Genomic DNA, 22,198 nt, shown 5'->3' with positions numbered 1-22,198 from the left:
TCTGTGCTCTGAGGGATTAAAGTAGGGAGAGATGCAGCCCCAGGAGCATCGACTGGTACAGGAGCCAGCTGTGGGGAATAGTACACAGCTCTGGCCACCTGCTTAATTTGTTAGCTGCTGATGCTGAAATGTATCTAAGCCTTGTTTGCACAAGTTGTAGATCTTTACATATTTTGATCCAATTAAGTGAGCACTATTCTCCCCTTCCCCCTGGCAAGGGTGCTGTTATATAGATAAAGCTTCATGCGTAGCGAGGTATCTGGTGTGCCGAGTTTAACCAACAGAGCTTGCACTGTCTGCCAAAGATATGGTTTTGCATCAGTAGAATTATAATATTGTAAATCTGAGGGTAGAGACTATTTTTCTACTATACAAGTAGGTTTTATTGCTAACACTTTTCCTCATATTAGATTAATTTGCACTGCTATTAATGCCTTTATAGCATAAACTGTGCCCACTGAAGGGATGATGCTGTTATTTCAACAAAAGTACTGCTCCTGACTGAAATAAATCTGTGTAGAGTTACTGTAGAAAAATCTTGAAAACTTCTATATGAAAATTGGATTTCATTTTGCATTAAAGTGAATAGCCTTAAGACTTCCAATGCAGTCAGGTAATAAAGTTGTTAAAACATCCCATACCTACACCAAGTATACAGCCTGGAAATCGCTTAACCCTCTTCAGCTGCAAGTGGTTCTCTGTTTTCACCCACAGCTGTCTTATCAGCACACGCCTTCAGAAAAACCCAAGGACAGAGCTCCTATTCACATTTTTCATAGTGCGACAAAACGAAACGCAGCAAACCTAAACCCAAACCAAACAATGACATCTTTTGATGGGTGTTTGCAGCCTGACCTTATCTCTGCCTGCCTTATGCTTGAGCAAGCTCGCATGTGGAAATATTAACTGTCACTTAGCGAGGCCACGTCCAACAAACGTTACTTGTCAGGGCAGATGACAATATAGAGCCACTGCCAAGGCAATTGATGTTTCAAGCTGTCAGTTTCCTGATTGAAGGGGAAAGGAGTGACGTGGATAGGGGTGCTGGGGGACCTGAGTTTGGGGGTGACTCTGGTTTGGAAGGCAGAAATAGCCCTTGGTTAGAGCTAAATATCCTGCTCCGTGAGCCCTACCTCCTCCTCAGCCAGCTAAGCAGCATCCATGCTCTCTTTTTTTTTTAATTTGATCTAGCCTCTTTTGATGACTAAGGGAACGGGAAGATTATAGTTTAAGTATATAATTTTCATTTGATGTGACAGGTTAAAGCTATGTGCATTTAGAGAAGGCTTAGATTATTTTAGTTCAATTACAACACTGATTGAGGCCCTGACTCACTCTTTGAGTCCTGACTTCATGTAGACATATGTTGACTTAAATTTACTGCTAATGAAATATAGGCATATGTTTACATTACTCTGCTTAAACGCTGGTGTAGGGGTGGACTTGCACAGCAAGCACAGTCCTGAATCAAAGGTATAGAGAAATAGATTTTGCTATTGTTGTTGTTTTTTCCGGCACAAAGGCTAGATGTTTCAGAGGGTGTTTTTTCCTTCGTCTGGTGCCCGTCCCAGTCATTGGCCCGTGTAATCCCCAAGCACAACAAGTGCTCTGCAGCGTGCCAGTCCTGCCAGAGACCGAACGCCCTCGAGCCTCCCGGGCTTTGATGGCAGCTGGGCAGGCGGAGAGCTGCTGAGAAGCAAACTGCTAACACACATCAAGAGGGGAGCAGTAACCTTCCACGGGCACGGCTGGATGGAGTGGACGCAGGTTTTGTATGAAACAGCAACGCATTCCCATTTCCTTGGCTAGGACTGCCCCGAGGGTGGCCGGCGGGCGATGAGATGTGCAGCAGTGCTGCAGGCAGAGGTGTGAGCCTCTGGTTTCCCATTTTTCATGGGAAAATGTCCCGTCTCCATGTGGAGGGCAGGAAATTTGTTCGCAGAAACTTTTGTGCGTCCAGTGTCTCTTGCACTTTGTAGGTCAGCTGTGACAAAGAAAAGTGTTATCAGTTTCCCAAAATGAAAGGAAAGGTGATTTTAGGAACTGCATAGGCATCCTGAGTGCCTTAGCTAATGCTTCCTTTTTAGAGGAAACTAAAGCTACCTGGGTTTGGGTTTTTGCCTTAAAAAAAAAAAAAAAAAAAAAAAAAAAAAAAAAAAAAAAAAAAGAAAGGCAACCCCCCATGCTTTTTGGAGCAGTCCTCTCTGCAGCAAATCTGGAAGTGGATCTGAACCTCTCTTCTGACTTGTATTTCTCCTGAAAATTACAACAAGGAAACGGCGTTTTTTATGTCTCCTTCACTACATGTATCCATCTCTAGCCTTGGAGTGGAGGGGGAGGAGAAAGGGAGCTGCCAGCAGCCCATAGTGATTGATTTGTCTCTTGTTTTTAGTGCTGCGCTAGAACAACCTGTTTCAAAAATGACAATGACAAATCAAAGCAAATATTTCTTGCTAGAAATTCAGACTTCCCAAATTGTTAGTGGGTATTTTGCTATTAAATGGGCTGCTTTATCCATAACATTTATTTAGAAGTATTCTTTTTTGCTTGAGCTTGCAACCCTTAAGAGAGAAATGTATTTCTCTGAAGCCGTTTGCTTCAATAATTGTTATCATATGAAAATGTCATTGATTGCTATCACCGGGCGACAGCTTGCATATATACAAAGGTAGAAATGCTGCACTTCTCCACTTGCCCCAAGAAGTACTGAAAGTGGCCCTGGAAAGACATCGGTCTGGGACTCGGACCAGCCCTAAAGCAAAGGTTTGACTATGCCTGGGGCTGAGCTCTGTCTTGAACCCGAGCTGGTGCCCAAACAGCAAACTGTCAGGGCTCAGGTGAGCACAGGGATCCGAGGAGGGGGATGACGAGGAGAGGGATGACGAAGTGACCAGGCAGAGAGCGGAGCCTGAGGGCTGGGATCCTGGTGCTGCCACCCCGCCGCTGCTGCTGCCCGGGGGCACGCAGGGTGCCGTTTGCTCCCCTTTGCCCTTCAGCTTGTCACTCCTGATCAGGGCAAATCCGGTGACTCCGAGGGTGCCTCAAGGCAGCCTTTTTAGCAGAGGGAGATTTCTTTCCCACTGTGCAAATCAAGGCAGTATCACTCGCAACCAGGGGGCATGGAGCCAAACTTTCCCGGTGCTGGGGAAGGGCTGGCTGCGCTCTGACACCGTTCCCAGCTCTGTGAGCCCTGCTCCCGCACCTGGGAGGCCATCGCCTCCCCCTTCCCATCCAAAATACAAACATCGGCGGACAGTTCCTAACTTTCCCTTCCCTGCCGATGGAGCTGCAGCGGTACAGTTGGTGTGTTACCTACGGGAGAGAGGGAGGGAGGGAGGGAGGGAGGCAGGGAGAGGGAGGGAGAGAAGGAGGGAGGAGGGAGAGAGGGAAGAGACAGGCGGGGAGCTCAGGTTACTGCTGCCGCATCGCTGCCTCCCCTCGCTTCCCGCTCCGGAGACACGGACGGTGATGCACCGCCTCGCTTGGGACGTCTGGGCTGCGGGGGGACCGGGGAGACTTCACAAACTGTAGCCGTCGCCCCCCGCCGCGGGGAAGGGCAGCTCGCCCCTCGCCGCAGCTCCCGCGCGACGTGGCCAGAGCCGCCGGAGGATGCACTGCAGGCGCCTGAGGTGAGGAGGGGCCCGCTCCTTCCCGTAACTCCGGCTGCGGGTACGGCCGTGGGCAGGGGAGCCCGTTCGACAGGGGAGTCCTGGACCCCCCACACCGACTTCCCGAAACTCGCCGACCCCCGCGGCTGGGTTAGGAGAGTAAGATAAGAGGGGGCAGCAGATGCGACCCCGCTTTGGAGACCAGGCTCAAAGTCCAGACCTCCCTATCCATGTGTCCTGGTTTCAGCTGGGATAGAGTTAATTTTCTTCCTAATAGCTGGTACAGTGCTGGGTTTTGGATTTAGGATGAGGATCGTGTTGATAGCACACTGATGTTTTAGTTGTTGCTAAGCAGTGTTTACATTGAGTGAAGGGCTCTTCAGCTTCTCACCCCAACCCACCAGCGAGGGGGCTGGGGGTGCACAAGGAGTTGGGAGGGGACACAGCCGGGACAGCTGACCCCAACTGACCAAAGGGATGTTCTATACCATATGATGTCATACTCGGTGTATAAAGCTGGGGGAAGAAGAAGGAAGGGGGGGACGATCGGAGTGATGGCGTTTGTCTTCCCAAGTCACCGCTACGCGTGACGGAGCCCGGCTGGCCTGGGGATGGCCGAGCACCTGCCTGCCCATGGGGAGCGGTGAATGAATCCCTTGTTTTGCTTTGCTTGCGTGCGTGGCTTTTGCTTTACCTATTAAACTGTCCTTATCTCAACCCATGAGTTTTCTCAATTTTCCTCTTCCAATTCTCTCCCCCCATCCCACCGTGAGGGGAGTGAGTGAGCGACTGTGTGGTGCTTGGTTGCTGGCTGGGGTTAAATCCCGATGCCGGGGAAGTCACTCGCCCGAGCCGAGCAGCGCGTGGCTCTGTGGCGCGTGGGGTTTGGCTGAGGGCTCCGGACTGCAACATCCATCCACTGGTTAAATGGGCGGCGAGGTACGTTGCACTAATTGGCGTGAGGGGTAGACTGATTTGATGGTAAGAAGGTCGTAATAAGTAATCTCATTTGCCAGAGGATTTAGTGTGTGTTTTAACATGGGGAAACATTTTGGCAGCCTGTGAACCTGTCCCCCAAGAAAGACCAGGATCAGTTAGGGCAAATACAGGGCAATGTTTTCCTCGGTGTCTTGCGTGTTTGCTGAGACCTTGAATAAAATGCACAAAAAGAAAAAGATCCATGAAGTACAGGTAAATAATTAAAAAGCAGTTGTTGGGCCTGATTCTGCAAACATTACTGCGTATAATCAGCATTTTTAAAGCCAAGTAGTTATTTACAAAGGATTTGCCAGCATGAGGGCCCCACAGTGGGACTTCTGTTCCTCTGCTTTTTGCCTTAGCCCTGCTAGTCAAAAGAGGAGCTGGACTCTGTCCCTCTCAGCTGGCATTTGGCACAGGGCTGGGATGGTGATGGGAGCCTGAGTGGCCGTCTCTGGGCTGTCTCTGCCCTGGGTGGAATCTGTATGATGCCCAGAAACGTTATCCTCCCAGAGTACCAGAGTGCTTCTTTAATAAACATGTCAGTGCAGAGACTTAGTTCAACTGTTGTATTGATAGAGGAAGAATAAAGCTCCAAACACTAAAACAAACACTCTGCCAAGAGGCAGCATGAAATGAAAGGGCAGAGAGCGGCAGAAGCACTGGGCTCACCTACCCCATGCAAGTGCTGCCGCAGCTTACAGTAGGGAAAAAAAACATCTGAAAGGTAGCATCCTGACAAGCCCTCATCCTACAGTGATATTGGCAGGGGTGATCAGCAATCTGTTTATGAAAGATTTGAGAGTGACACTGGAATGTCTTTATTGGTAATTTTTACCATTTTGAACATTTTTTTTGTACAATCTGCATAGCTATCTATTCTCTGCAGTGCTCTTTTACTTCTTACTTCTTGTATCTTGAGATTGCTTCTGAGGGAGAAGAGCAAGACCCTCATCCTGTCTGAAATACGATTTTCAGGTTTTAATTTTCTTTTTCATTAAGATGAAAACTCCAGCGTTTAGCACTACTTGTAAATGAGGGTGCAACAAATAATTCATTTTGGGGGACATAGGCACATACATACAATTTTTGAAGAATGGTGCTTCTATAGCTCAGAGAACCAGGGGTTTGGAGTCATAGCATTGACAGCAAGAGCTTAAAGGAGAATTTTTCTCATTGCTTTATTTGTTTATGAAGATAAGAGGGTGACTGTGAGTTGTATTTTGTTCCTATTCAGCACAATGAAGCACATGGGTTTATACAGGGTAAGGTTGCTCTGATTCATTCCATTGTGGACGATTACTTATCTTTGGTGAGATCTGGAGTTTGGAAATAACAAATAAAATAGCAATTGTAGTGAAGTTGCTGATTCATAAGGCAATTCTTAAAAGAAGTTAAAAATACTCATTAGCATCAGTGATAAATGGAAGATGGGATATTGTAGGAATAGAGGGAGCATTAGAAGAAGCACGTCTATTAGCATTGAAGAGAATCCTGGAAAGGGACGTTTGGTACACAGAGGGTGAAGGGAAGAGAGAGAGAAAGAAGAGAGGAGAAGAGGAGAAAGCTGAATGTTTAGAAAAAATGACTACCAAGATGAGAAAAGGTCCTTCTGGGAGAACAAGGAGGGAGTGCCTCCTTGTATTCTCTACCTGCGAGTGAGGATGCCTCTTTGCTTTTTGCCTGCCAGCTGTGTTTGGATCGCCTGTGGAAGTGCATTAAGTCAAAACTGTCTGAATAAGCTCCTAAAAAGGACAAAAAGCACCTGCACCGGGGGCTGGATGGTAATGTCTGTCCTGTACAGTTTATCTGTGTTGATAGTCTGAACTTTGCAACTGGGTGTCTAACAGCCCATGTTGCAGCCTCCACTGCAACTTCTTTCTCCTTCCTGGAAAAGGGATCTGGCCTTACCAAATATCCAAGCTGACATTTGGGTGGGCTTTTTAGGGCCAGGATTCATCAAGAGAATTTTTCAGGCAGCTTGCAAAAGAAAAATGATATTTTAAAATAGAAGTAAGCTTTCTTGACTTGGCTAAAGTCCCTGGAAATACATTTCTTCTTGACTCTTCAGATGCAGCATTTCTTTCCTGTGACATTATGGGAGCAGCTCCACCTCCTGCCAAAGTTTTTGCTGGTTTTGAGAGCAAAACTGCATTCTGGTCTGAGCACGCTGTTTGACTTTTCCAAATGAATGTCATGAGCAGGTGGTCATGGTTGGGTGGATGAGATCAAGGTGCATCAAGAGCTAATGTCTCATGATTTTTTTAATACAGAGGGAGATGCAGCCTCCGATTTAGAAGATCACTGTGCCACAAATGTCTTCCCATCATGATATTTATTCTCCTTCAGGCACTGGCCACTTGGACAGTCTCAGAGGCAGAACCCAGAGACCACATGGACCTCTGGTCTGGGCCATGGCAACCACTGTAGTAATGGAAATCTCCACACCTGAGGTGAAATTTCTGTATCTGAACTGGAAAGACTGTTTTCGAGTGGATGGAACCCACAAATTTTTGTTCTTTCCCTTGTAATAATAAAGATGCACCTTTTTAATGGGTGAATATTGCATGCAAAACTCCTCCTGTGCCTGTGCATTGCCTGTGAGAGAGCGGCTGTGTCCAGGTTATGTTTATACACATATGCTGACACTGTGTTTAACCACCAGTACGTTACCCTCTGTAGTACAGAAAACGTGATTCAGAGGAAATGATGGAAATTTCTCTTTGGAGAAATAAGGCTAAGGAGTTACAGGGTGTCAGCTGGCTCTTCTGAAACTGTCTCTGTCATAGCACGATGGGAGGAGATCTGGGGCAGGGAGGTGAAACTTTCAGGGACTCTTACTCAGCTTCTGAATTTTAACCAATTTATATTTTAAAGTCTTTTATTTATTTTTTTTTTTGGTCATGGTTTTTCTTTGATTGCTGGGAAAAAAAGTTTCTTTGATTATTATAACTATACCAGTATTTAGGCTCTGTTGGTCACGCTGCTAAAAACAATACAGTTGTGTGCATATATCTATATATATATATCTGTGTTATGTATATATGCATGGCATTTCATTGGGATTAATATTAATCTGGAATTTAACATATCACTCTAATATGTTTTTTTCCCCTAGAACTATTACATTCACAACTTTACTCGTTTCTATTCTTCATTTTTTAAAAAAATTTTTTTCCTTTTAAATTATTTTTTTTTGCTTTTCTTATCAAAATCCAAAGCGGTGAATAAAATCAGCCCAACCTTCTATAAAGAAGATTCAATCTGCTGTTAAAGTTACAGGGTCAATCAGCTAAATGGGTATTAGTAACATAATGACAGAGCATAAGCCAGGCAACATAGTAGGATCTGCAAATCAGTAACAGCAATGCTTCTTTTCTGTCTGTTGTCTAAGTGATTGCTTAGGGTTTGGAGGTGGGGACTCCTGCTGTGAGTCTGTGACCATGGGCGAATGGCTCACCCGCTCCCCAGATTCTGCTCCCTGGCTGTAAAACACCGCGGCCTTTCTGGAGAGCCAGAGGCTTATTTTAAGCATCAAAACCACCCACCCATCAGACCCCCTTTCCCAATGCATACCCTATCAAGGCAGGCCAGGGGTAGCACAGAGGTGCCTGGGGAGGAACTGAGAAAGCTAACCCTTCCAAGCAACATTGCAAAAAACAAAAATGACAAAAACCCCAAAGAAACAAAAAATAAAGGGGAAAAAAAAAAAGGGAGAAAAAAGAAAGAAAAAAAAAAGGGAGAGGATTTTGCTGTAAATAAAGTGCCTAGCAACTCAGTGCTTAAATGATAGAAACTGTCATGTGTGAAGCAGAGGAACAATGCCTTGCTTTGACTCGCTGACTGACTGACAAGGAGGGACAATTTTGATAGCAGAGGCTGGTGAGAGGTAGCAGAGGGAAAAAGATTTTCTGTGGTTTGGCAGGAAGGGCAGCAAAAAAGTTTTTCCCTTGCCCTGTACCCTTTTCAGATTTCCATCCTTCTTGCCTGCTGGTCTTGACGTTTGGGTGAGGACACTGTTAATACAAGTTGCTGTAAAAACCTCTCCCTGAAAAGTGGCGTTTTAAGGCGCCGGGAAGGAGATGATTAGGCTCATCACCTTCGTGGCTGTTTGCATGTTGTTCTTTTGGCTGGAAACAGCAGCCCTGGGCTCGGGAGGCTCCGCTGGATGCTGCCACCGAGCGCACGGGTGGGAGGAGACAGCCAGTGCTCCCGAGGGGACCAGGCAGGGTATTCTGTCCCCGTGCGACCCTTTGTTTCGAGCAGAGGTTCACCACCACCATTTTTGGTAGTCCTGCGTGGGACCTGAGTGGGTTCAGCTGTTCCAGACAAGGACTCGTAGGTGCTGGGCAGTGTTCTGCTGCCAGAGTGGGGGGACAGACGAAAACTGCTGGGCCAGAGGCACCTGGTCATCCCTCTCTGGCTTTTGAGCTTGTGCTAAGGGGGAAACCCGGCCACCCACATGTGTCCCCATAAAAGTGGAGGCCCAGCCAGTGCTGAGCACACTGCTTTGCCAGACACATCATCTTTGAGAGCTCCAAGCTGGCCCCTGCTCTTCTGAAATGCTTGCATTTAGGAAAAAATAAATGTTTCCTGCTGTACTTAACATTTTTTTATTATCTATGCATGTTTAATCCCTCTTTGTGTCCTGCTGAGCTTCTGAGAAAGCAATTTAGAAGCTTTATTACAACGGATATCAAAAGTTAGCAGGTATTATTAGTACATATACCAGGGTACATATTACTTTTGATTATTAGGAAAGGAAAATGGCAATATTGCTGACAACCTTAACTGTGCAATATTTGAGGTCATAACTCCTGTTTACACACTTAAATCACATCCCTGCTTTTGGGTCTGCCTTGTTGCAGACGCTTGTGTCTCTCTTTATGAAGTGGGGACTCTTGCAAATGGTCAAAAGCACTTTGGTTGTCTGCGGTTTAGGTCGTTCCCTGGCTGATGTGTGCAACCTTAATCCAAAGCCAATGCTGATCATCCGCTGAACTCAGTGGCATGACTGTAGCTTTGCCCCAGAAAAATTAAGAAAACTTTATTTCTTTAAATTGGTATTTTGAATCTGTTTCTCAGGAGGACTCTAGACCTACTTACCTCTCTTTGCCTCGGGCCAGATTGCTTTTCTTGATCTATATGGCATATAGTCTTGATCTCTTGGTGCCATTGAGATAATTATACTCATTAACAGACATAAAGGAGGTGTCAGATTAATCTTGATGGAATAACTAGGCTTCATTACAGGAGTTACCATGGCCTTGTCACTGCAACATGAAGGAGTTACACAAGGGTCAGTGGTGTGAACAGAGAGACCTTAGAGCCAATCTGCTACCACGGCAGAACGCAGGAAGAAGTTCTTGCTGCTGGGGGAAATAGGTCCTCGCAAAGTAGAGGGCTGCAGTTTGATGGATTTGGATCAGAAACCTGGACTACCTTCTGCTTTTCTTCATGTGTTCATTTCAGGCATGTGCACGAGGGGCGCCGGGCTGCAGGCTCCTGTAGCCCACGCTGCTTGGGTCCTGGGCTTTCCTGCGAACCTCGTTTGGATCTGCGCAGAGCCATGAAACGCCACGCCGGTCAGTTTAAACAAACAGCTCTCTAGGACACAAAGCAGGTAATTTTTTGGCAATGCTCTACATAAAATACTCTGCAATTGGAACAATAGGAGATGGCAAAGGCTTTGAGATAATTGAAAACTGCAATTTCTGACTCAGATCAGAGAGAAAAAATCAAGTATAACGTCATGCAAAAGGATTTGCTGTAAAATCAGAAAGATTTGTTTTGATGCAAAAATAGTGGATGCTGTTCAAAATGACCTCTAGAAAAGAGATTGCTCGCTCCTAAGTCTCCACTGCTTTCTGGACCACCTCCTGTAAACTTATTGTTCCCTTCCTATTAACATCTCCTGGACTGTTCCATGGAGATATCTGCATGCAGGCTGGAAATCTTGAATCACAGACTGTATTGTTTGTCAGATGCAGGCAAAAGAGGAAAGATGCAGCAACAGATAATTTAGAAACCACAGGCCTTGTCATACCTAACCTGTGCTCGTATTTCTCTTGCAGAGCAAGATACTTTAGGTTGGATGGTGACAGTTTTGCTAAATGCAGTCACAGCCATGTTGTCCTATTGACACATAACAGAAGCCGTTGCTTTCCATATGTTCTTCATATATAGCAGTTCTCCCAGGCAGTGGGGGAGACAGAGCATTTGTTTCACCCAGGAACCTACACCTGCTATTCACAGGTGGGATGAGGGATGGGGTGGGGGCTCAGCATCCCAGGGGTAAGGAGCCAATACCAGGGTGATTTAATTCCCTGATATGGCAACTTAAGCAGTCCAAGGAATCGACCTGTTCGTGTTAATATAAAATGTTTTTAACTTTCAAAATTTTCCATATTCACCTGAAAACAAAAATAAAATCAATGATTTTAAAAGAAAAATGGCCTCAGTGAGAGGAAGCTGGCCATCTCTCTGTCACCCTTTCCCTTGCTGTTCTTTCAGTAAATGCCCACCTCATAACGTGTTGCCAAGGTTGGGTCCTTGGGACATCAAAGTTGTACCTGTGCAAATGCATCTTTTCCAACAGCCCCCTCCAGTCACACTTCAGGCTCCCACTGGCTTTGGGGGCATCTGGGACAACTCTTCCCCTCTTGAGCTCCAAGGTGGGGAAATTAAAGGCAGGGCCATTGGGTGGGACACCTGTGTGCAGTCCTGTGTGTTTGCAGAATTTACCTGGAGGGAGGAGTTTGGGGAACTGGTGCTATACCGGGGAAAGACCTTTGCAAGAGTGAAACAGGGAAGAAATGGGATTGTGACAGAAGATGGGGCACAGTCTGGGGTGGACAGGCAGTCTGAGTCTCCTCCACTGCTCCTGGTCCGGGGGCTTGCATGGCTCTGCAGAGCTGGGGGTCACGGTGAGGAGCTGCAGCTGGGCAAGCACCAGAGCGGGGTGCAGCATGTTATCTGGATGGCTCCCTCCTAACATGGCTGGGGAGGCAGAGAGAGCTGAGACACAAAACTGGGAATGCCCAAGGTGCTACTGGCTCAATGTGAGTCCTTGCAAGCCCTCCCCACAGTCTCCTCCGCAAATACCTCTGTGGGTAATTGCAAATGTTTCATCTGAGAAAAAAAGAACACCTTTCTTACCAGTTCCAGATAAGCTCGGTCTTGCTTTTGGTGATTAAGTTGACAACAAAAGCTAGTATTTCCCAGCTTTCACATAGTCAGGACCAAATGAGACTTTGCTCCAGGAAGTGTGCATTTCTTATCAAGGCCACTGCCTACATGTTGGTGTTAGGGAGGGACCTGCTGTCAAATGGTACATGTACATATGTGCGATTTGCAAAATTTAGAAAATATGGCTTACAATTTACATAAATTTACAAACATTTGCACTGTGTGTGTATGTGCTTATATATCTGCATAAGGTACGCTGCTTCATACATGGACTGAAAAAGGAAGACTGGCTCTGGGTAGGCAGTATGGTAAATACATGCCAGAACTTACGTTGGGAGTCTGTTTTCCCAGCCGTCCAGAACAGGAACCTTTTTATTTTTTTTTTAAGATCTGTTACCAGTCCCCAAACCTGGAAACAAGTAAGGAGATATGGTCAAGTCACAATAGACTGATTCTACTGAAATCTGGTAAAGTGAGTATGTTATGTTACTGTTTCTTGCTCTTGAGTATTTCTGAAAAGGTTTCTATGGGTTTTAAAAGAAAATTGCTCTCAATTACATTCTTAGTTCAGTATTTGAAGGATTTGTTTGTACATGTTCTGGAATTCTTGTGACAGAGAAATATCAGACCCTTGAACAGCCTCATGAAAGCAGGTGACAGGAACAAACTTCTGCACCTCTGTTGTCAGCCTCAGAATATCATCCTGTCCTGGAAGCCCTGTTTTCAGGATATGCATGTGTTTCCTCCCAGACCACTGAAGGACATGAGAACAGATGCAGAGCAGATTTTTGTATAATCTTTTGCGTGTGTGTCTCAGTGTATATGTGTGTATATATATATGTATGCATAAGTGTATTCTCACACAATTTTACATATGTATTTAATTAAAGCAATTTTTACATTAATCGCAAGACTACTGTGAGCTATACATATAAGTGAGATCTGAGGAATACACTATTTAAAGATAAAGTTAATTTAAATATAAATGGCAGAAGAAATGTGAACTTTTGAAATATTTTCAAAATTCATTAGTGAATCATTGCAAAAATGCATTTCACTGTGGGAGGAATTTCAGTAAACCAGGACTCCAGTTCTACTAGTTTCATGTTTTTGAGAATACCGACTGAGGTTCATGGGACTATTCTTACGGGTAAAACAATCTGGATTTGGTCCCAGGAACACCTGCCTGGACTTTAAAATGAACTTAAGCTGGCAACGCAAAACCCTTTAATTGCTTGGAAAGGGGAATTTGAGCAAAAGGAGGGCACTAACATGGTTTTGGGGAGTCTATGCAGAATGTTCCTGGCTGGAAGTCAGAGATCAAATTTCCATGAAATCTACAGCTCTGGGGATTGTAAACTTGGTTTGCTGTGTTTTTAGATGGGAAGCCAGATCCAATTCTTTGTTAAAAGAGGTGGGAAGCAGAAGGGAATGCTCTTACCCTGGTAAAAATTCTCCCAACCTAGTGCTCTAAAATAGTAGTTGGTGGGCCTGTGGGTCAATGGAATGAGTAACTGAAGCATTATACTCTTCTCACCCAGTTAGTTTATGGAGATGTGTAATTTTTTTTTAGCACCGTGACCTTTTTGGGTTTGCTTTGATAATTTTTCTTTCTCTCAAAATTTATACTAGATTTTTAACCAGATACGCAGCACATTAATCTGTTAAAGGATGGATGAATTAACATTGTTGTTATTCTTTGGATGTCTTTCATCTAAAAAGGAGACAGGTTTATGTACAACCCCCCTTCTCACCTCAGCATGCCCTAGTGAGCCACCGAAACTCTGCAAAAGACGAAACATCCAAATAATTTGACCCACTGTTGTTTTTTTTTCCTGAGCAGCTGACCCAAAGTCAAACACCTGATTCATGGCTCCTCCAGCAAAAAGATCAGGAGCGGTTTCTGTGTCAGTGCAAGAGCCCCACAGGATGCAAAGAAGATGAAGATGGGAGGAACGTGGCTGGGCCTGCCAGTTGGACAGCACTTGCTGGCTCTGGGACACAGGCACTTTTCAAAAAAATGGAGAAACATGGTATTTAAATAAAAACTGTTGCTGTTATTCTCTCTCATCTGGCATGGGCACGTATCTGCTGCTTCTGCACTCTGGCTTGTGAGAGCCCTGGTGGGTTTGTAAGATGCTGACAGTGGGGAGGAGGCCTGAATCATCACTCCGGGTAACCTGGTATCAGTAGACAGGCCTGTGTGAATTTCTGAGGGTATGCTGGCTGGGGGGGCAGATTCAAGTTAAGCATGAGCATGAATTTGATTGCCAGCAGAACATTTTGTGGGAATGATACTAGGAGAAACGTGTGTGGGCAAGTGCCTTGAAATAGGTAGCTTTCAATTAGACAACCTGGCTTTAAATCCCTCTGCAGGGAGTTTGATATACAGCACTGAAAGAAGCTAGGTTTTTTTTTTTTTGTTTTTTTTTTTTTTTTTTGTGTTTTGTTTTGTTTTGTTTTGCTTTGTTTTGTTTTGTTTTGTTTTGTTTTGTTTTGTTTTTAATGTGCTGTTCCTTCTTGTTTCTTTCAGATGGATTTCAGAAAATTCAGGCTTTTTCTCTGCCTTGTAGGTCTCAGCTGTGTTAGCTTCTGGGTTTTTTACAACAATTTGACTGAATTCTGTATATTCTGTGAAAACAGCCATGATTATATATTCCCCATAGAGACTTTTAGGAGGATTGGAGAAAACTTCTCGCAGCTCCCAGATATAGACTGCCATAAGAACCCACCTTTCCTCGTCCTGCTTGTGACATCCTCATACCACCAGGTAGATGCCAGGACGGCCATCCGGCAAACCTGGGGGAAGGAAAGAACGGTCGCCGGCAAGCGCCTGGTGACATATTTCCTCCTGGGAAGCACTGTGAATCTCAGCCAGCAAGCTGATATCTCTGCTGAAAGCCAAAAGTACAAGGACATTATTCAAAAGAATTTTACTGACACTTACTACAATTTGACTTTGAAGACCATGATGGGGATGGAATGGGTTCACAGATTTTGTTACCAGTCAAGCTTTGTGATGAAAACTGACACAGATGTGTTTGTCAATGTTTTTTACCTCACTGAGCTTCTTGTAAGGAAAAAGAGGACCACTAGATTCTTCACAGGTTTTTTAAAACTGCATGAGTACCCGATACGGAGAAGGGGGAGTAAGTGGTACGTGAGTAGAGAAGAGTATCCGGGAAAGACCTACCCGCCATTTTGTTCTGGGACTGGTTATGTTCTATCCACAGACGTTGCTAGTCAAATCTATAATATTTCAGAGAGAGTTTCGTTCATTAAACTGGAGGATGTATTCATAGGACTGTGCCTTGCCAAATTAAAAATTCAGCTGGAGGAGCTTCATTCAGAGCAGACGTTTTTTCCAGAAAGGATTAGGTTCTCTGTTTCTCGCTTTAAGAAAATTGTGATGTGCCATGAGGTAGAACCATCTGAGCAGCTGAGCTACTGGAATCACTTAGTGACAGAATATCACGGAGGAGTGCTCTAGCACCTTCCCTGCTTGAATTAACAAACTGAAATGCTCCGCATTTACAGGGCTGCTCTTGACTCCAGCAAAACTCCCAACTGACTTTAGATCCATCATGGTGAAGATTTTTAATGATTATTTTAATTTCTGCCCAAGAACATGCAAACTTCTTTCTCTCCCACTCATTTCCACCTCTTTGCATCCCTTCTCAACACAAGTACCAATTATTATTTTTTTCTGAAAGATGCAGACATGCAAACCTGCCCTCCAAATCTTGCTGCTACAGGACTGGGAACATTTCTTCAGTGCCAAACTAAAAGTCAAAGTACTTTTGTTCAGAGAAAAAAAATTGCAACTTCTTCCTGGTGCCCCTTGATACATTACTGCATTTTCACCCCTCTGTGCAGGCACTAAAGAAAATGTGTTTGTAGCTGTCAGGACACTCCCCTCTTGGCAAAGGGAACTGCAGCCTTGCCCTTGCATCCAGATTGGTGTGGGCAGAACTGTGTACTGGCACGGATCCCTCCTTCAGTCTACACACATTTTTTTTCAGAGATGGAAAAAGTTGCCCATGCAGTGCTCTTGGAACAACCTTAGGTACTGCAGGTCACCTGGTAAACGTGTAAGGCTGCTATATCTGCTTCCCTATATGTGCCTCCTGATGAAAATGATATGTGGTAGAGCCGGATCCATGCTCAGTGGAGTGTCCTGGTCTTTCTATTAGAATAGAACCCAGAGACGTCTTTTGCGTTTGTGTCTCAGTTTGATTGCTTGAAAGCTACTGTAAACGGTTTGCCAAAGCTGAACTAGAGTCATTTAGGATGAGCTAAACAGTATATTTGATTTAGCCATCTTTCTCTATGAGGAACGGGGTGTGTAAGGGAGAAGATGGAAGGATTTTTCTCTTTTAACCAAGACCTAGTGGGACAATGTGACCAAGTTATCATTCAGACTGGGATCCTCATTTCTTATTTCATTACCAAGCAAAGACTCATGAAATCACTAGGATGTATGTAGGTTTTGGAGACAAGGAATTGAGTCTTTACAGTAGATGCTGTGAAAAATATATTTGGGCTTAACATGAGGGGGGAGAAATGATTTAATAAAATCATGCCTTATGCAGAACTCCTATTCGATTTACTTTCACACAAAGAAAAGGTCCATTTTACCAGCAAAGAGGTATTGAATACCTGTACTGTGTGTCAAATGTTTTTTTCAGAGAGCAGTAGAAGTGGGGCTGCTCCCTAGGGGAAGATGATCTGGGAGCTGAGGGGATCCGACAGCCATCAGGGCTCAGCCCCACGCACCCACAGGAGGGAGCAGGACAGACCCACAGATGGTGGCCAGGTCCAACCAAGAGTCCCAATCATCAGTCAGTATCATGGTGATGAGGTAGGTCTGAGGTCAGGCCAGTGATGGCTGGGCCCTGGTGACGATGGGTGGGGGATCAGGATCGGGCCCAGTGAGGGGAACCAGGGCCAGACACTGCCCCAGGGCATCAGGGGCAGGGCCTTGGGGATGGGGACATGTACTGAAAATGTGTAAAAAGCATGGAGGAAAGACAGGGAAAGATATTTTATTGCTTTAGGGTTATTTACTTTTATAGATTTTTTTCTTTTTTATTTAAGTTTATGAGGACTGTCCAAGTGTGTCTGTTTACTTGCCTGTGTCTGAAGAGCAGGATATTTTCAGCAGGAGTATGTCCAATCCTGAAAAGTGTTTAATAATGGTAATAAAATATTATTTATTTTCTTCTGATGTTGAGTAACCTGAGCTCATGCACTTATTTTTTGACAACAGATGATGAAAGAAATAATGTTTATTTCTTTGGTAGAAGAATAACCTTCTTTGTTTTAAGTCCCCCATTCAGCAAAAGGCTGCATATATGGTGTTTGCAGGGATATGGCTATCCAGGTAGTAGCGTTGGTGACCAAGGGGGTGTTTGCCTTTCCCTAGATAGGGGTTGGGCAGCCCAGCTCCAGGTTGAACAACATCTCTCCATCTCCCACCCCGACTCCGCAGGTGTATCTGCCTTGGACTCAAAGCCCTGCAGCAGCACACCTACTTTTGTGGCTGCCTTCGGTAGGTGCGATGGGTTACACTGCTAAGGCCTGAGAACAGTATTTTAGTCACTATTTTTTCCATGTAACCTGCAGAAATGTGTTTTTGTCATTCATTGCTATTGTACCCAAGGTGCAAGCTGGGCATTGCTTTATTTTATGGAAAAATATTGAGCATAAAGGAATGCTTCCTGGCCTCTCCTAGCTCCCTCTCTCATGGAGTAGAGGGTCCGTGAGCTGGGACAGCATAATGCAGCCTAATGTTCATCCTGGCCTCTTCTCGTTCTCAGAGAAATAATCCTGCAGTCCCTTGTGGGTCTCACTCCCACCTCCGTGCCTGGTGCCAACCTCTCGCCAGCTGGCAGGACCAGTCCAGCTGCGCAGTCCCAGGGAGCCTGTATCTCGGCAGAACAGCTATTAATTTACATGTGGATGTGTTGACTTGGTCGTCTCCATTAGGTGTTGAGATGTAAGAAGTATGGTGGCACCTGGCTCCTGGGACGAGGCAGCTGCTGATCTTCTGTCAGGCTGATTTCGTGGCCAAAGGGTAAAGTGTCCCATTAGGAGACAGTATTTTGGGTTGCTTCCCTGAATGATGCCTGCTTGTGAGTGGCATTAAAATATATCTTACCTGAGCAGTTTACAACTTTGTACTATCATAAAAAAAATTACCCTTGTGGACCAAGTTCTGCTAGACTTCTTGACTGCGGATTTTACTTTGGTTCAGGAGTGTTCCTAATTACTTGAATATAGCTACTAACTGGGAAGATGGTGCTGTTCTCTGTTAATCACATTTGCAGACACTAATACTATTTTTTGGGGGCTAAATTCATAGCTACCGTGCCATTGGGAATAAGATCCTCAGGCATCTTCTAAGAAACCATCCTGTTCTGGATACTGTTTCCAGTGAGTCTATTTGTAATTTCAAGTGACCCATGCTAGATACCTCTTTTTATTGCGGCATTAAAAATACTTTGTCCCCACTGAATGTATGCTGTTAAGCATCTAACGGCCTGTCCATCTGAAGCATTTAGGTTATCACTGCTATATCTCTGATGAGGAGCAAATCAGTACTGGTTGAAATGTTATGGATTCAGAGACCCTGCTCCTCTCCTTTTCACAAATTATATTCCCAAGTGAATGCTTTATGTTGCTGCACATTATTTTTCTCAACATAAGATTTTATTTGTCCTTGCATAAATTAGAAATTGATTTAATAATTCCATTTGGCAGGCTGCTTTGAATAAGAATATAGTAAATGAATAATTAATTACTTAAAATATAAGGTTATCCTGATGAAAAAGGTGATTTAAGAAAAGTAGATTATTGCATGCAAGTCAGATTCATTTATTTAAACAAAGCCACTGTGCTAGTCAGTTTATATGTATCAGATAAATGAAATTAGCTTTTGCAGCTTAGGCCTCAGATCATGACTTTTAACACAATCAAAACAATAGTAGTGGCCTTTTGCCAAATTGTGTGTATCTTCCTATGAAAGACATCACAAAAAGATTGGAAATGTAACTAGAACTGTAAACACAATACTGCAGTGTACATACACTTATTTTTAAAATTTTGTATAGGCTAATAAAATAATTTAGCCAATTTTGGGGCAGTTTATCTGTAGTAGTGCACTATCTGAACATTTTTATGCTTTCTAGGTCAGATGATCATCAAATAATTTTTTATGAATAGCCTTGAAAAATTACTCTGAAAAGTTACTCTGTTGCTTCTCATTCAGTAGGAAGGAGGTGTAAAAATCAACAGAGCTGATAGTGTCTTAGAGTTGGTTAGAGTTGTGCATTTCAGCATACTCCATTTGTTCCAATGCAAGGTCAGGTTTTGAATACAGAAAAATAAATACATTTTTCACAAATCTAACTCATCAGCTAATATATTCCGAGTTTAGGAGGATTTTCAAAAACATCCGTGAAGCATTTGGACACACAGCTCATCTGATTCAGTATTACTGAGTAGGTATAATCCTTCTAGGCACTTTTGAGAATACAGAATAGATTTTTGTAATGAAACATTTGCCTTATGTAAAAGCTGAATGGAACAAAAGGGCTAACTGTCTGTAATGGATCTGACAGGAATGCTGCTTTTCTTGGATTTGTGCGGGTTACTATATAATGTTAATATAAAATGCGTGACAATGTTTGCATTATTTGCATAGAACATGAGAATGTTGCGCTAACTACTCAATGTATGATATTTTAGTAAAGTATTTTGTTACCAGTTTTATGTGTTCACTTATCTTTTCAGTTGTGAATGTATTAACATTTTGGGATGTAGTCAAGTGAGGAGGCTTGTTCTTTTTCCAGTTAAAAAGAATAGAATCATAGAATCATTTAGGTTGGAAAAGGCCTTTAAGACCATATAGTCCAACTGTAAATCTAACACTGTCAAGTCCACCACTAAACCATGTTCCTAGGTGCCATATCCACATGTCTTTTAAATAACTCCAGGGATGGTGACTCAGCCACTTCCCTGGGCAGCCTGATCCAATGGTTGACCACCCTTTTGTGAAGAAATTTCTCCTAATATCCAATCTAAACCTCCCCTGGTGCAACTTGAGGCTGTTTACTCACTTGCTACTTGGGAGAAGAGACTGACCCCTCACCTCGCTACAACCTCCTTTCAGGTAGTTGTAGAGAGCGAGAAGGTCTCCCCTGAGCCTCCTTTTCTCCAGGCTAAACAACCCCAGTTCACTCAGCTTTTCCTCGTAAGACTTGTGCTTTAAACCCCTCACCAGCTTCATTGCTCTTCTTTGAGTGTGCTCCAGCACCTCAATGTCTTTCTTGTAGTGAGGGGCCCAAAACTGAACACAATATTTGAGGTGCAACCTCACCAGTGCTGAGTACAGGGGGACGATCACTTCCCTAGTCTTGCTGGCCACACTATTTCTGATGCAAGCCAGGATGCTGTTGGACTTCTTGGACACCTGGGCACACTGCTGGCTCATGTCCAGCTGGCTGTTGACCAACACACCCAGGTCCTTTTTCACCAGGCAGATTTCCAGCCACGCCTTCCCAAGCCTGTAGCGCTGTGTGGGTATGTTGTGACCCAAGTGCAGGACCTGGCACTTAGCCTTGTTGAATCTGAATCTGTTGAATTTTCTCCTCTCCTCTAAACTGCTTCAGTATGTACATTGTAAAATGACTGGTTGCTTCCAAAGGCAAATACATAATTCCCATAAAAGAGAAAGAGGTCAAGAATGTGAGTCCTTTCCCAAGTATTAGGCATGCTATCCTGCCACATTAGCCACTCTTGCCATTAATTTTCTACATATGGTACACCTTTAAGTCAAAGACATCTTAAAACAAAACCTTATAAATAGTCTGTGATCTGAATTCAGAATGTTTTTTCCAAATGACAAGAGTGTCAAGTGCAAGATTGTTAAAACCATAGCAAGGGAATTGATAAAAGACAATTTTAACCACAGTTGATGCCTTTTGGAAGATCAAGATCCAACCTGAAATGGTTTTGCCTGGGCCACCATAGTCAGGACTGTTTGACTGTGGCTGACTGGCATGCTTCTTGGGACATGGAAGCACAGGCACTGTTCCCCTACCACTTAAGAGGAAAGTGTCAAATAACTGAAGGCCATCAGATTGTTTGCCAAACACAAGCAGTTATGAACGAAAACCCATAACTAGAAAAGTTATCCCTTATTACGTTTATCTTTTGCTTTATCTTTTTTCCTCACTTATCTTTATGGTGCATTTTCTTTGTTTGTTTACAGCTGGACTTAAATTCATTAGTTCATCCCACCAATATATTTCCAGAAATATCTACAAATATTATCACACTGTATAGAGGAAAGCATGTGAGTCACAGGATTTAGATATATGCAGTACATAGGAGATCCAGCTTGAAAACCAGACTTGAATTTGCATATGTTCTGGCTGAGCAAATAGAGATTTTGTCAAAGCCTACTAATACAGTGGTTTTAAGACTATCCTTCTAAAAAATCACTCAAGTACATTTTCACTGAAAAATATAATTAGACGATTTCAATAGCTGAGAAATAACCTTGTTGTTGCCTTACGTTTGGGCAAATTAAAAAATGCATTATTTTTGTGGGGAAAGAGAAATCCAAGTCCTTTCTTGGAATCTCCAACTGAACCATGTACACAATATCCCTTGTGTTCAGTTACTGACCTAACATGACCTCATTTAATTTATGAGTTTGGATGAAGGGACAGAGACCTGTGTAATCGGCTTCCTATTCTTCCGTCACTAAAAGCACTTACAAATCACAGCCCCCTTTACGCTTACAAACTGTCAGCATACAGCTGTAGGCACAGAATGTCATAAATTAGTTATGTGGTGTGATTTACACCTCCAGCTTGTAGATCTTCCAGGCAGCTCTATTCCCTTCATGTTTAATTTAATTGTTATTGCTGGAACAGCAGTTGTAAGTAAATGTTTGACTCCAGTACATAAAAGGACCTGCAGCTTTTACACGTGCTTCTGCTAGTAAAGGTTCAGCGAGGGAATTGAAAAGAAGAGCGAGCTGAGCCATGAGGCAGGAGTGGGAGTGAGCCGTGTTGTGCGTGAGTAATGCAGCTTGCTCCTGCTGGGGGTGAGGAGGTGGCAGCATAGCGGCGCTTGTTGCCGGCGGGGAGAGCTGGGTGCTGAGGGCGAGGGTGTGCCATGCAGCTCTGTGCTTACCTGCCCTTCCTCCAGCCCATTTTGGGGACCCCATCCCCTTATGCTGAGGCCAAACCTTGCATGCCTTGCAGGTGTAACCCAAGTGGCAGGAGGTTTGCTGCCGGAGGCCCCTGTAACTGAATAGTACTGCCTTCTCCAGCTCTGCTGAAGGAAGGGCTGCATGCGATAGGGGAGAAGAGGGGACGGGAAACTTTACCCTATAAACATACCAGCCCTTA

At 44.1% G+C, this 22,198-nt stretch overlaps 1 protein-coding gene across 6 annotated transcripts in view; it reads left to right on the top strand.

Annotated features, from left to right (window-relative positions):
* B3GALT5 (beta-1,3-galactosyltransferase 5) overlaps window positions 1-19,543 on the top strand; it is a 34,504-nt gene extending 14,961 nt beyond the window's left edge. Inside the window, exons 1-6 of one of the 6 annotated variants that reach the window (XR_004409760.2) lie at window positions 3,401-3,629; window positions 10,059-10,209; window positions 12,163-12,246; window positions 13,618-13,807; window positions 14,308-16,635; window positions 16,872-19,543. Coding sequence is in view for 5 of the 6 variants with exons in the window: in XM_033011312.2 (XP_032867203.1) it covers window positions 13,715-13,807; window positions 14,308-15,264 (1,050 nt within the window). In the remaining variant the exon portion in view is untranslated. Of the gene's footprint in view, window positions 1-3,400; window positions 3,630-4,163; window positions 4,283-4,497; window positions 4,548-6,935; window positions 7,040-10,058; window positions 10,210-10,699; window positions 10,842-12,162; window positions 12,247-13,617; window positions 13,808-14,307 lie in introns of those variants that run through there. The other 5 variants (XM_033011311.2, XM_033011310.2, XM_033011309.2 and 2 more) reach the window with 5 other exon arrangements.
* Window positions 19,544-22,198: the final 2,655 nt, after the last annotated feature.

Source organism: Tyto alba, unplaced genomic scaffold (assembly GCF_018691265.1).
Source record: "Tyto alba isolate M040663 unplaced genomic scaffold, T.alba_DEE_v4.0 Super-Scaffold_14, whole genome shotgun sequence".
NCBI lineage: Eukaryota > Metazoa > Chordata > Aves > Strigiformes > Tytonidae > Tyto > Tyto alba.
This window is presented reverse-complemented; position numbering and strand designations above follow the sequence as displayed.